Source organism: Vanacampus margaritifer, chromosome 14 (assembly GCF_051991255.1).
Source record: "Vanacampus margaritifer isolate UIUO_Vmar chromosome 14, RoL_Vmar_1.0, whole genome shotgun sequence".
Classification (NCBI taxonomy): domain Eukaryota; kingdom Metazoa; phylum Chordata; class Actinopteri; order Syngnathiformes; family Syngnathidae; genus Vanacampus; species Vanacampus margaritifer.
In genome coordinates this window covers 3,594,775-3,608,766 of record NC_135445.1, presented here as the reverse complement: position 1 = coordinate 3,608,766, position 13,992 = coordinate 3,594,775, and the positions used below count along the sequence as shown (strand labels likewise).

The following is a 13,992-nucleotide window of genomic DNA, read 5'->3' as shown; positions in this document are numbered from 1 at the left end:
AATATCAAACATCGAACGTCACGCAAACTTTTTCTGGCTTTTATAGGAACATTTAGTTCTTATTTAAACGCCTTGAAAACGTACCAAAGCGCCACAAAGGAAATATGGCGCTTTATAATTTCAGCCAATCAGAAAGTGGCGTTGGCACAGTGCTATTTGCATGAAAGCGCTTATTTATAAGAGCCCGACGACAACGCCACAAGATTCATCCGTCTCGCTAATTAAAAATGCCTGAACCAGCCAAGTCAGCGCCCAAGAAGGGCTCAAAGAAAGCCGTCACCAAGTCCGCCGGCAAACCCGGCAAGAGGAGAAGGAAGGGAAGGAAGGAGAGCTACGCTATCTACGTGTACAAGGTGCTGAAGCAGGTCCACCCCGACACCGGCATCTCTTCAAAGGCGATGAGCATCATGAACTCGTTCGTCAACGACATCTTCGAGCGTATCGCTTCCGAGGCTTCGCGCCTGGCTCACTACAACAAGCGCTCCACCATCTCCTCCAGAGAAATCCAGACCGCTGTGCGTCTGTTGCTCCCTGGAGAGTTAGCCAAGCACGCCGTGTCCGAAGGGACCAAGGCCGTCACCAAGTACACTAGCTCCAAGTGATTCGCTCGTCCAGCATGATCACCAACCCAAAGGCTCTTTTAAGAGCCACCCACTTAATCTTAAAAAGTATGTGTTCCACTCGCTGTGATGTCAACCACCCACTTCAAATATCATGATTATTAATCAAATGGCTGTTGCAAAGGGACCGTCAAATGGGGATTTATAATGCTACTTTACTTCCTAGTTTAGCGTAGATTGGCATTACATTTACAAAACTATTCTTTTCTATTCACTCACATTTAATACAGACATGACCTCTTCATGCCTGCCTTGTTAAAATACACAATATAAAATAAAATGCATTATTACTGACAATGACACATACAACCGGTGCGTGATTAGACTGTCCATAATGTCTGAGAAATAAACCCTCCTTAGCATCGTTGTCTGAAAACATGAATAAAGTCAACCGATCTTCAGTATGCTTCGGAAGCCATTGATCAGTTACGCCTGCTGACTGGCTCAATTCAAATCTGTCTCGGCCAATAGTAGATACATTTTCGCGCGGACACTTCCCAAACGCACCAATCAGCTGCTGTCTCCGCTGCATAAAAACGCGCAGTCTCCCGCTTTCCTTCCAATCTAATTCTGTATCGAGTGAAGCGTGCTCACTGCTTACAGAATGGCAAGAACGAAGCAGACAGCTCGTAAATCCACCGGCGGCAAAGCCCCCAGGAAGCAGCTGGCCACCAAGGCCGCCCGTAAGAGCGCCCCGGCCACCGGCGGCGTCAAGAAGCCTCACCGCTACAGGCCCGGTACCGTGGCCCTCCGCGAGATCCGTCGCTACCAGAAGTCCACCGAGCTGCTCATCCGCAAGCTGCCCTTCCAGCGTCTGGTGAGGGAAATCGCTCAGGATTTCAAGACCGACCTTCGCTTCCAGAGCTCGGCGGTCATGGCGCTGCAGGAGTCCAGCGAGGCTTACTTGGTCGGCCTGTTTGAGGACACCAACTTGTGCGCCATCCACGCCAAGAGGGTCACCATCATGCCCAAAGACATCCAACTGGCCCGTCGTATCCGCGGGGAGAGGGCATAAACTTTCACAAAAAACACAACGGCTCTTTTAAGAGCCACGCACGTGTTCACTAAAGTTTAAAATCCACATCCGGTAAATGTGTTCTGAATTGTCACAGGAGTCACAACTGGTACTTTGTTCATCCAGCAGGGGGTGCAATTGGATATAATACCAGGAAGCATATAAAGTTAGATGGCTCATTTTCACTGATAAACTCTCATTATTTGTTTGCTACTGTTAGAGTTTTGTGGGGGGTTGTTATTATTATTATTTTATTTATTTTTTTACAAATGTTAATTTTGACAGAACCAGTCAGGGAAATGCACTTGTGGAGTCCAGTGATGTAACCATTTGTCAAGACCGATTTAAATCCTTACGTAGACTAGACCGGGGTCACCAACTGTGGTCCTCGAGACCAGAGTTTACTAATGAGCTGATATGAATCTGGTGTTTTAAGAGGGTATTAGGCTTGTTTTTGTTTTGTTTTCTGTTTAATATTTGACAAATACCTATTAGAATAGTAGCATTTATAGGAGGCGAGAATAACTCGTGTGTGACATGTCGAGTTGTCTTTGGAATTGGGAGTGGCGTAATTGTGTGAATCTAGCACACAGCTATTTGGACAAAAGGACTGTTATTACAACAGGGTAATTAATTGTATTCGTTTTTTTAATGAGGATGTGTGACCACACCTTCGGCAACTATGACTGTCAATAGATCACGATGTGACTCACCTCACTTCCTGAAGCCGATTAACTTGTTGGCCTCATGACCAATCTTATCACTACAATTACTTATCCAAGTTCTCGCTGGCCAATCAGGCGATTGCTTGCAGCTCATGCCTGAAAACACACAGGAAGTCTGCTATTTTGGTTTCAAACAGTCATGTTGGCTATTATATAAATCACACACACGCACCTGCCAAAGCCAGTTTTACTAGCAACATGAAATTTGGTAGACATGTCTATCATAAAAATAAAAAGTATTCATCACACAAGGTCACCTAACCTATTTGGGTTCGAAGCACTCGTCCCCTAAAAAAATAAAAAATAAAATAATGCAGTTCAGTAGGTTTGGTAGAATCGTCTATTACAAGAGAGCTAAAAAATAAAATCACAAGAAAGCCTGAAAACACACGGAAAGTCACCAATTTTGGTTTGCAGTGGCCATTTTAGACATCGCACCCTCAAGAATTTAAAATTGAATTCAGCCCCCAAAATTAAAATTAAAACACAACAAAACAGCCCTAGCCCGCAAGCAACACGAAATCTGACATCTGAAAAGACACAGGGTAAAAAAATATATATATATATATATATATATATATATATATATATATACACACATGTCAGTTATTGTGTTATTGGTTCAATCAACGGGCGTTCACTTCTCACCGTGGAATGAATGAATGCCCCGCCCCTCAAAACCATTCCCAAACGTCCCCTCAGGCAGAAATGCGTCCGATGTTATAACTCCGTTCTCGACGCCCTAATTTACCGAACCAAGAATGCTGTGTGACGGCGTCTTTTGTCACAAGTGTAATTTAGCAAATTACAGGACGATTTGCTTTTCATCACTTAGCAATTTGTCCCAACTTTATATCCACGTGATGCAAAAAAAAAAAAAGAAATCAAAACAATCAGCTGCATAAACGAGAAACAGAAGAACTATAGACACAACAGTGACTATAAAACACCAACACCATATTTGGTGAAATTAGAAGCGGCGCAATGAAACGGAAAACAAGAGCCGTTTCGGTTAATTGGGAAAATAAGGCTTGTTATCCAGCACCCGTGGCCGAACCTTAAAGGAGTTTCACGCCCGCGCTGTGAAAAGACCACATTGTCGTTAGTTTGTTCTTGGGCGTGCCTGACACTCAGCAGGCAATCAGGGACACCTGTGTTGTTCTTGGTTGGAGGCAGCAATTAAGAGTGAAATTGGCTTGACCTTCTTTGCCTTCATTATGTCAATTACAAGTGTCGAACTCAAGGCCCGCCAAAGTGAACTATGTGCATCGACTTCATGTTTGTTGTAAAATTGCAAAATATCTTCATTTCTTTTAATTTTTCACTTTTTTTTTATTTTTGAGTTTATAATTTTGACTTATTTTACTTTGTGGAGTTTTTGTTTTTTAACTTTAAAAAAAATAAAAATAAAAATCACTTTTTATATTTTTACTTTAATTTTTCACTTAATGTTGCCCTTTTCTTTCTTTTTTTCAATTTTACCTAGCAGTACTTTATTTTTCCCTTTTTGGGGGTTTCACTTTTAATTTTTTTTTTTACTTGTGTCTATTTTGTCTACTTATCACTTTTGTTATTTGCAACTTTTTTAATTAGGACTTTTTTATGCACCTTGTTTGGTTTTACTTTTTTAAAAATTTTAGTCTTTCATTTTTCTTTTGTCACTTTTTATCGTGGACTTTCCAACTTTATCCTGTTTGCTTTTTTCTTTAAACATAAATCTGAAAATGTGAGAGCAGTTTAAATGCAGCAATAAAGAAAGTGAAATGTTTTGACTTTTGTATTTATTTTTTCTTTTACTTTTTCTTCTTTCATTTTTCCATTTTTCACTTTTGTTTTAGTTTTGACTTAAAATTATTTATTTTACTTTTCCATTATTTCTTTGACTGCCAAAAACGTTAAATAACGTTTAGTAAAATCCTATGGAGGAGTGCCAAAGACGTTAAAAGACGTTTTTTTTTTCAAAACAGGTGAAACTAACCATTTTCTATTGTTGATTACTCAAAAACGGAATAAGGTAGAAACAAACTTTTTTTTCTGATGGAAGATGAGAGTCCAATCTTTTTTTGTCAGTATGTGCGTTTCCATAGTCCAAACACATAATTTTCTATGGACCTTGAAAGATCAGTCAAAATGCTTAAAATCGGCTGGCACCCACGGCATCCCTTTTCTGAAAACGTCTGGCAGTCAAAAGAGTTAATTATGTTTTATTTGAACTTTTCCAGTTGTTACTACTTCAGCTTTTTGTACATTTTTCTTTTCACTGATTAAATTTGAACTTTTTTTTTGGACTTCAGCTTCAAACTTCAGGATGAGGAGCACAGAAGGACAAACGAGCGCACTGCAGCAAATTTCTCAGTTGGCCTCAAAGTATGCGTTCCCTCGTGAAAATACCACATTGGTTTTCATATTTGCTTTCAGCCCGTTCAAAGATGCAACTGTTGCCTAAAAAAAAAAAACACATTTCCTACTAAAACGAGTCTTTGCAGAACAATCCAAGGCACACCCTTGACAAAAAAAATTCAAAAGAGGCGCCATGCATGACGATGATGTAAGCATTAACATGGATGCTCATATGTGAAATCAGCACGCGGGCCAACGCCATTCTTGACATAGTCTTCAATCCCGGCGATGCGGGAGCTTTTGTCAACCCAAGCCGGCTATTCCACTCGGGCTTCAAATGTCATATTTGCTGTCACCTCGGCATTTCGTCATGCGGATTTGACGCTCGGGGGGGCTGCGCGGCATTTGCAGATGTTACAAGTTAGACTTTTGGTTAGCGTCGATTCATTCTGTGACCAAAAGATACCCCTGATGCTTGATGACTGAATTTGAAATGTGATTGGTTAACTGATTAACCAATCACATTTCAGTTTACAAATCTCCCCCCCCCCCCCCCCCCTGACTAAACTTGTGCAGGTTATTGGTTGCATTGTCAGAAAAAGCTTTGAAATGATCTTGGCCTGATTGCTTTACATTACAATTACCCGGCATCGGAACAGGGGTGTGTAGACTTTTTCTTATTAGCATGAGCAGAATAATTCATTTCTTGTCAAACGATGCGTGAATTTTGCCGCTGAGCTCCTTGTCAACCAAACAGCTAGTTAAAAAAAAAAAAAGTACTGAAACATTGAACCGGTTTGAACAAGCGCTAGTTCACAGAAGGTCAATTTAAGGTCACGTGCAAAGGTTGTTTTGAGCGATCATGTATGATCAGATATGATATAACGAAAAGAGGAGGTGACTGACAGCTAAAAGTATGATGTCATCCTTCCCAATTCAGGATTCCTGGCATCCAGAGCTGAAGATGGACGAGCGAGCATAACTTTCACAATTGAACTTCCGTCTGCATCAATGTTGCCTTTGTTTGGCCGAGAGGAGCGAAGAGTCAACAAAGACACGCTTGCATAACCATTCTGCTCAGACCTGGCAATAACAGTTGGACCTTTTTTTTTTCTTTGAAGGAACTTTGACATTTCCAGATGAATAATTGTCACATTTTAATCTTTAATTTTTCACTTGTTTCAGGCATGCTACATTTTCAATGACTACTATTTTTTTTCTTTCACTTTATTGCAAATAAATGTTTACTTGTTTTTGCCTTTACTTTTTTACATTTGTATTTTTAAAAGGTATTTTTCACTCATTTTAAAATGTACACTTTTTAAATATATTTTTCCCCCTTTTTTTATAGCTTGCTTATATTTTTCACTTCTAATTTTTGCTTCTTTTTTTGCTGTACATTTTAGGTTGTACTTGACTTATTTAAATTTACTTACATTTTTTTTGCCATTTTCTTTTTTAGTTTTACTTTGCATTTTTTCACGCTTAATTTTTTTTAATAACTTTAGTTTGCACTTTTTCATTTATTTTAATTTTAATATTGGACATTTTCTCCTTTTTCCTTTGTTTTTCACTCTTATCTTTTTCTTAGTTTGAGATTTTTTTTTTTTTACTTTAGATTTTGGTTTGACTATTTTTGACTTTTTTTTTATAGCTTGCTTACATTTTTCACTCTAATTTTTGCTTCTTTTTTTGCTGTACATTTTAGGTTGTACTTGACTTTTTTAAATTTACTTACATTTTTTTTGCCATTTTCTTTTTTAGTTTTACTTTGCATTTTTTCACGCTTAATTTTTTTTAATAACTTTAGTTTGCACTTTTTCATTTATTTTAATTTTAATATTGGACATTTTCTCCTTTTTTCCTTTGTGCTTTTCACTCATCTTTTTCTTAGTTTGAGATTTTTTTTTTTTACTTGAGATTTTGGTTTGACTATTTTTGACTTTGCATTTTTCTTTCCTAAAAAAACAAACAAATGTCTGTAATCTGTCATTTTAAATTAAAATGTGCATTTGTATGTTAAGTTTCACCCTCTAGTAACTGCACTAACAGCAGAGAAAATGATTTTTGTTCCAAGTGGGAAAAACAACTTTGACCTTTCCAAAAAGAGGCGCTGGATGAAAATCGACTTACCCTGAGTTAAAGCGCACCTACGTAATTATCATGCCAGTCGAACGTCGCGTCTCTGCATTGTATCTGATTAACGCTCGCCGAATCTGCTTCCTGTCGAACCAGAAGGTCCACATGAGATGAAATTGCATCTCGACATCTCCGCCTGCCGATAGATAAATATCAGGGAAGGTTCTGGTAAAACCATCTGTCACTCAGTGAGTTGATGGCGCACTGTCCAAGTATGGAATGATGATGATGATGATGATTATTATTACACGTAGATGTTGAAAATTGACGTCAGCTTGCAGCAAATTGGGTGTTAAAAACCACAATGATTGATTCATTGTGGTTTTTAACACCCGATTTATGAGATTACCGGTACGCAGTTATTAGATTAAGTATTTGGTAACTACCACTCAAGCACCACTACTATAGTATCTGTGTGACTAAGTTTAGTTTTTTTCACGTTTTAAACCTTGGGCTTTATTGGAACCAAAGAAAATTAACAATGTAGAACTTGAGGTTTAAAAAAAATGTGAAAATGAAAAAATATACATATTTTTTTCAACTTTTTAACATTTTTGTCAATTTCCAATTTTTGAGTTATTTTTTGTTTTCAAAATTAAATAACGTTTAGTAAAATCCTATGGAGGAGTGCCAAAGACGTTAAAAGACGTTTGTTTCAAAACAGAGGTGAAACTAACCATTTTCTATTGTGGATTACTGAAAAACGGAATAAGGTAGAAACAAACATTTTTTTTTCTGATGAAAGATGAGAGTCCAATCTTTCATTTGGTAGTATGTGTGTTTCCATAGTCCAAACACATCATTTTGTATGGACCTTGAAAGATCAGTCAAAATGCTTAAAATCGGCTGGCACCCACGGCATCCCTTTTCTGAAAACGTCTGGCAGTCAAAGAGTTAAAAAATATATATTTTTAAACTTTTTGCTATTTCACTTTTTGTCATTTAAAATTTTTAAGTTTCTTTTCAATGTTCCACTTCTTTCATTTCATTTTGTACTCTACTTTTTTGTGCCTTTTCTGTCTAATACTCCTTTTTACTTTAAACTTTCATACTTGTGACTTAGTGAATTGTCACTTTTTTTTTTTTAAACCTCTTTCAATAAAAATATCGAAAACATTTTAACCTTTTATCAAAACGCACAAAAAAAATACTGTAGGAATTTCCATCTCAATTAAACGTAATGGAATCCTCCGATAAATACTGTTAAAAATAAAAAAAAATAAACATACAACTACAATTATAATTAAAGCGAATCAAAGCAATCTGTAGAAGCGTATAAATAGTAGCCATGCCATTATTTCTGCAATCTGTCAAACTTGACACACAAATCAAATGCTAATTTAGCATTAGCTTCGGATCAGGCACAGCGCTACCCAAAGGCTAACGTTTTTTTTTTTTTTACACAAATAAGCCTGCGACTAATTAAACAATAAAACTTGAAACAGAATGTCTTATACAATCTAAGAGAGCCCAAAATAGACGGGCAGCCGTTTGAAATGCTGCATTTCCTGCTCAAGCGCGGATAATTGTCATAGTTAATACGACGACATGACACGACATGCTGCGTATCAGCCTGGCGATCTTGTATTTATTTTTACCCAGCGAAATATCTCCACATTTCATCAAATACTCATCAAGCGCTCCCTGTCACAATCCGACCATAAAGCGACCTGTTGAGCAAGAGTCACGACACAACTTGGGCTACTTTCTCATGCCAAATTGCGCCGTGCGGTTGATTTCGGCGCTGCAGTTGTTTCGGGAGCCGGTCGGACCGGTCGGACCGTCCAAAATCTCAGCAGCGGGGACGTTGAAAATAGGCGGCTTGTGTCACGCTGTCAAATATTTGCTAACAGCCGTCGGGACGTACACGTGTGTGCGTGTGGGTAAAGAGTGTGTTGCAGTGGTTTCGGATTAGCACCCGGCGACGACTGATCGGCACCCTTGCTTGCACTCATGATGGAAATGGTGAGTAAAGGAAGGTTTTTGTGCTTTTGTATATGGAACACTTTTAGGGGTAGGATTTGGGTTGGTATTTTGTGATAAGTCAGTTTTAACCGAGTCATATCAGTTAAAAAAAAAAAAAAAAAAAAATCAATGGGCTTGCTAAAAATAGATTTTTTTTTTTAAATTTATGTCTGTGTAGATTCACAAATGTTGAATATGCAACTGGACTCTTCTAGTAGTGTTTAGTAGTTTTCCAAAAATGTGCAAAATTGATTTAGGATTATGCTATGTTTGGATTTGGGATTAGGATTTGGAGTTAAGGGGTGAAAATTGGTTGGTTAGGATTAGGGCCAATGTTGCAGGTTCGGGCTAAGATTTTGGGGTAGGTTTGGGGTTAAGGTTGCAGGTTTGGAGTAGGATTTGGGTTTGTGTGGGGTTCTGATACTAGTTTTTTTTTTTTCAGTTTACTAGTTTTCGGTAACTCGAAAATGTATTTGCATGGAATGGCCAATCAAAAATGCTATTCGATATCATTTGAGCTTTCACAACAACAAAATTAATTTCCGAGCATGACGGCGCTCTGTGTGTTGGCAAGGGTGCAGTTGGGGTTCAGGTTAAACTAGGGTCAGGGTTCGAGGTTAGGGTGACATGTTGGGAGTTGCAGCTGCAGCCGGGGTCAGGCTAGGGTATGTTTTGGGGGCGAAGGTTAAGATTTTAAAGATGAAAATCGGTGCAGTCAAAAAAGCAGTAACGTGCCTTGCCAAATTCTTGACGGGCGACGCGTCATCCGACCGTGAAAGGCGGCATTGATGCAGCAACGGCGCGGCTGTCTCACACTTGATTTATTTGTTTGACGACCGTTCATCAATAAGAAAGCAGAACAGTGAGCCTTTTGTCAAACGCGCTGATTTGTTGTTATTCTTGGCATCGGCAGGCACATTTGGCTAAGGCTCACTTAGGGGCCCCGGCGGTCCAAGAGGAGAACCGTAGGGACTTGATGGCCGTGAGCGAGGAGGCCTTCCTGAAGAATCTCTACCTCTTCATGAAGAAGCGAGACACCCCCATCGAGAGGATCCCGCATCTGGGCTTCAAACAAAGTACTTGAGCGGTTTTTGGAATTGTCAGTAGACTGACAAGGCAACACAAGCAAAACTCGAAATTTAGCAGCTAGCAGAGAAAGCCTAAAATTTCCTATCATTTGGTTCAGTCTGATTACATCAATCTGGTGACTTTTTCTTAACTCTTTGACTGCCAGACGTTTTCAGAAAAGGGATGCCGTGGGTGCCAGCCGATTTAAGCATTTTTGACTGATCTTTCAAGGTCCACAGAAAATGATGTGTTTGGACTATGGAAACACACATACTACCAAATGAAAGATTGGACTCTCATCTTTCATCAGAAAAAAAAGTTTGTTTCTACCTTATTCCGTTTTTCAGTAATCAACAATAGAAAATGGTTAGTTTCACCTGTTTTGAAAAAAACGTCTTTGGCACTCCTCCATAGGATTTTACTAAACGTCATTTAACGTTTTTGGCAGTCAAAGAGTTAAAGACAATTCTTGTATCGGTTAATGCGAGAGGCCTAAAAAGTTTTTGTCCCCCCCCCAGTTGATCTATTTGTGATGTTCAAGACAGTCAGAGACTTGGGGGGCTACCACCAGGTACGTTCTTTATAGTTGCCTTGCTAGCACTTTGCTTCCTCTTTCTGTAGCTAAGATGCTAATCACATTGTTAACGCGAGCATTTGCTAATAAAGTTTTATGGCATGGAAACGATTGATGGGAGCTTTTGTCCGGTACAGGTGACGGCTCAGCAGCTCTGGAAGCAGGTCTACAACTCGCTGGGAGGGAACCCTCGCAGCACCAGCGCCGCCACTTGCACCCGCCGCCATTACGAGAAGTGAGTCAGTCGGGGGGGGGGGTTACTCGTCAGACTCGAACCTAACCGGCGTGCGTGTGGGCATCCCCGCGAAGGCTGCTGCTGGCGTACGAGTGCCACCTGAAGGGGATGCCGATGAACGTGGTGTCGCCGCACGTGGCCGAGCACTACCGCTACGGCTACGGCTACGGCGTGGAGGACGTGGACGGTCCGAGACCGGTCAAGCGCAAGATGATGTCGCTGCCGCTGCACCACCAGGTTGGTCACGTTACTTCTTTCTGGGGAGACGAAAAGATCTTCAAAGCGAGCTTATGTGTTCCGAAAGCCAATTTTCCTGAGAGGACATGATTGACTTGCCAAATGACTTTTAGTCATCCGAGCTATCTTTTTCCTTGCCCACTCTCGGAGTATCAGGAGTAGGCGGAAGAAGCAGAACGGTACGGGGAAATGTCTCTGGTACTCACTGATCACAAATCAGACACTCCTTACGTGCTAAATTGCCGGGAAGGCATTTGAAAGAAAATCATGCAATCATTGATTAAATTCTGTCCGTTCTTACATAACTGTAAATTTCTGCTTATTACTCCTGTTGCGTGAGTTTGTGGTAGGGCGGATCGTTCCTGTTTGACAAAGTCAAACAAGATAATCACAGGGTACGAGAAAATGATGGTAGTATAAAGAGAAGTATTGTTTAACAACCAGTCGATCCAACGGACGGCCATTTAGTTGACGATTGACGGGAAACTTTGAAAAATGGATGACGGAAGTGGGTTTTTGTCCGGCAATGTCATCGTCAATCCGTCAATGACGGTCGTCCGATTTTGGTGACGGATTGACGGAAACATGGACAGACGTTCATTTTGCTGGGCAATCGATGAATGACAGCTTTTTTTTAAAATATTGACGATTTGATAATGTCGGAAGGGTGTCCCCGACTATTGCCGATTGCCGAATAACGGACGCTCAAAATGCCTTTTCATCCGACATTGTAATCGTCAATCTGTCAATAAAGTTGGTGACGAAAAATAAAAAATATATATATATAAAAAAAAATTTTTTATATATATATATATATATATATATATATATAAAAAAAAAAGAGAGCAATGATGATGACATGTCAAATCGGTAAAATTACCGAATGGACAATATTGAGCTCTCCAGAAAAAAAAATAATAATAAAAAATAAATAAATTTGGTGACGAATGACAAATCATTGACAGACGCCCACTTCGAATGACGAAAAACATGAATCGATGCCAATTTTGCTCAACATTTGACGAATGATGGATGGACGGTTCGGCTTGAAATATTGACGGTGACGGTGACGGAAGGGTGTCCCTGACTGTTGACGATTGCCGAATGGCGGACGCTCAAAATTCATTGACGCGCCCACCTTGACTACTTTGGTTGCATGGTTGTCGTTCCCTCTTGCAAAACTATTCAACCTTAAAGCGTATCCAGCCCGGCCATTGAAAATGAATGGGGCCGGTATTTCGACCCCTGGTCACCCGCCATTCGTTTCAATGGGGGATTTCGACCCCTGGTCACCCGCCATTCATTTCAATGGGGGGATTTCGACGCCTGGTCACCCGCCATTCGTTTCAATGCGGGGATTTCGACGCCTGGTCGCCCGCCATTCGTTTCAATGGGGGGATTTCGACCCCTGGTCGCCCGCCATTCATTTCAATGGGGGGATTTCGACCCCTGGTCACCCGCCATTCATTTCAATGGGAGGTATCTACATGATTGAATTTAAACAGCAGTGTTAAAAGGGATCAAGGCAACCATGGCATGACATGAGAACCAAAAGACAGACGCAGTAAACTCCACTTTTCTCTCCACCAGAATCATTCCAACCTCCATCCGGGCCTTCATCACACCAGCTTTCCCCTCCAACTTCAACCCCCCCACTACTACCATTCAGGTCGCGCCCTTCTGCCGCCTTACGTCCCCATGTCTGCTCCCATGATGACTTCCCACAGCCCCCAGACAGCCCCCCCACCCAAATTCACCTTCCCCCCATGTGGTTCTGGCCCGCCCGAACAAGTGAGGCCTCTGGAGCACTTGCGCTTCCTGGCTGAGCAGTACAAGTCTTCTTCCGGACTGAGCGAACCTCTCAACCTGAGCGTCAAAGCGGAGACTCAAAGGATGGATAGGAATCCAAAATCGTCTTTCTCGCCACCCTTGGCCAGCAAGAACCCGAAGTTTCTCAACACGCCGTCTTCACTGTACTCGCAGGGCGCAAGGAAAGACGGCGCCAAGCAGCCGGACGAGGCCGCCACAGACCGAGCGACGGCGTACCTCGCCAGGGAGGACTTTGTGGTCGACCTCACCTCCAGCAGCAGTCCGGAGGTCGACGCCGCCCTAACAATGAGAACCGACAGCCGCACCTGCGTTACCAAGCGGAACCCGAGCGAGTACAGGACTCCGACAGAAGAGGGCCCACCGGCGAAGAGATTAAACATCAGCCACCTCCAGCCTTGCCCGCCTGCCGAAAACAACGGCAAAATGGAGATCGAGATCCCCCTGTCGGTGTTCCACAACTGGCTACGGATGTACAGACCCCCGGGTGCGAGCTACGACGGCAAGCAGCTACCTCGCCTCTTGCAGCAGGTGGCGCAAAGGAGCAAGGACTCGCCCCCGGGGCAGTTAGCGCTTCACCCCAACTGCCACCAGCGTAGCGCCAGCATCGAAGACCTCAGAGTGCCCGGCAGAAAAGCGCCAAGCCCGAGCTCGAGCTCAAGCATCCCGACGTCCACGGTGCGCCACGCCCCCAACCCAAATCGTTTCACCGGCTACGCAGTGCCCGCCCCTTCCAACAGTGCTCCAAAACCCAGCACCGTTCCGAACCCTTCTCCTCAGTTTCCCCAGCCGGAAGTGACGTCATCAAGCGGCCCCAAACCTCCGCCCTACTGGAAGGCCTCCGCCAAGGAAAGGCAACCGCCCCAGAAGAGCCCCGACCCGGTTCCGCACGACCTCACGGTGACGACGAGCCGTCAGAGAGACGCCGATTCCAGTTGGAAAGCGCCAGAGAACAACAACTCGTCTTTGCTGATGATGAATTCCAGCTCGGCCGCCGCCATGCTGCAGCTGACCAGCGAGGAGGTGATGAAGCTCAAGAAAATCATCTCCAACTCCACGTGACGCTCACAGGAATGGAAAGACTGTGTAAATATTGTATCCACAACACTCGGGGATGCAAGAGACCATTCAAGAAAAAAATGTTTTTTTACACCTTCTTTACACATTTAATATAATTAAAATACATTTTAAAGTTTTCCTTCGCACTTGTCTCTGTCACTGTCAAGAAATGGGAAACTATCGTTTGA

The 13,992-nt window shown here is 41.9% G+C and overlaps 3 protein-coding genes across 3 annotated transcripts; all 3 read left to right on the top strand.

Annotated features, from left to right (window-relative positions):
* Nucleotides 1–191: 191 nt before the first annotated feature.
* On the top strand, nt 192–615 carry LOC144064113 (histone H2B-like). Its single transcript, XM_077586374.1, has one exon. The coding sequence runs from the start codon at nt 228–230 to the stop codon at nt 600–602; it is 375 nt and encodes a 124-aa protein (XP_077442500.1). The 5' UTR covers nt 192–227; the 3' UTR covers nt 603–615.
* Nucleotides 616–1,088: 473 nt separating this feature from the next.
* On the top strand, nt 1,089–1,635 carry LOC144064112 (histone H3-like). Its single transcript, XM_077586372.1, has one exon. It carries the CDS (start codon nt 1,225–1,227, stop codon nt 1,633–1,635), a length of 411 nt encoding a protein of 136 aa, XP_077442498.1. The 5' UTR covers nt 1,089–1,224.
* A 6,927-nt stretch (nt 1,636–8,562) lies between these two features.
* On the top strand, nt 8,563–13,940 carry arid6 (AT-rich interaction domain 6). The gene is made up of 6 exons (XM_077585326.1): nt 8,563–8,804; nt 9,718–9,880; nt 10,391–10,443; nt 10,584–10,681; nt 10,756–10,918; nt 12,509–13,940. The coding sequence occupies exons 1-6, from the start codon at nt 8,793–8,795 to the stop codon at nt 13,805–13,807; spliced, it is 1,788 nt and encodes a 595-aa protein (XP_077441452.1). The 5' UTR covers nt 8,563–8,792; the 3' UTR covers nt 13,808–13,940.
* The last annotated feature ends 52 nt before the right edge of the window (nt 13,941–13,992 follow it).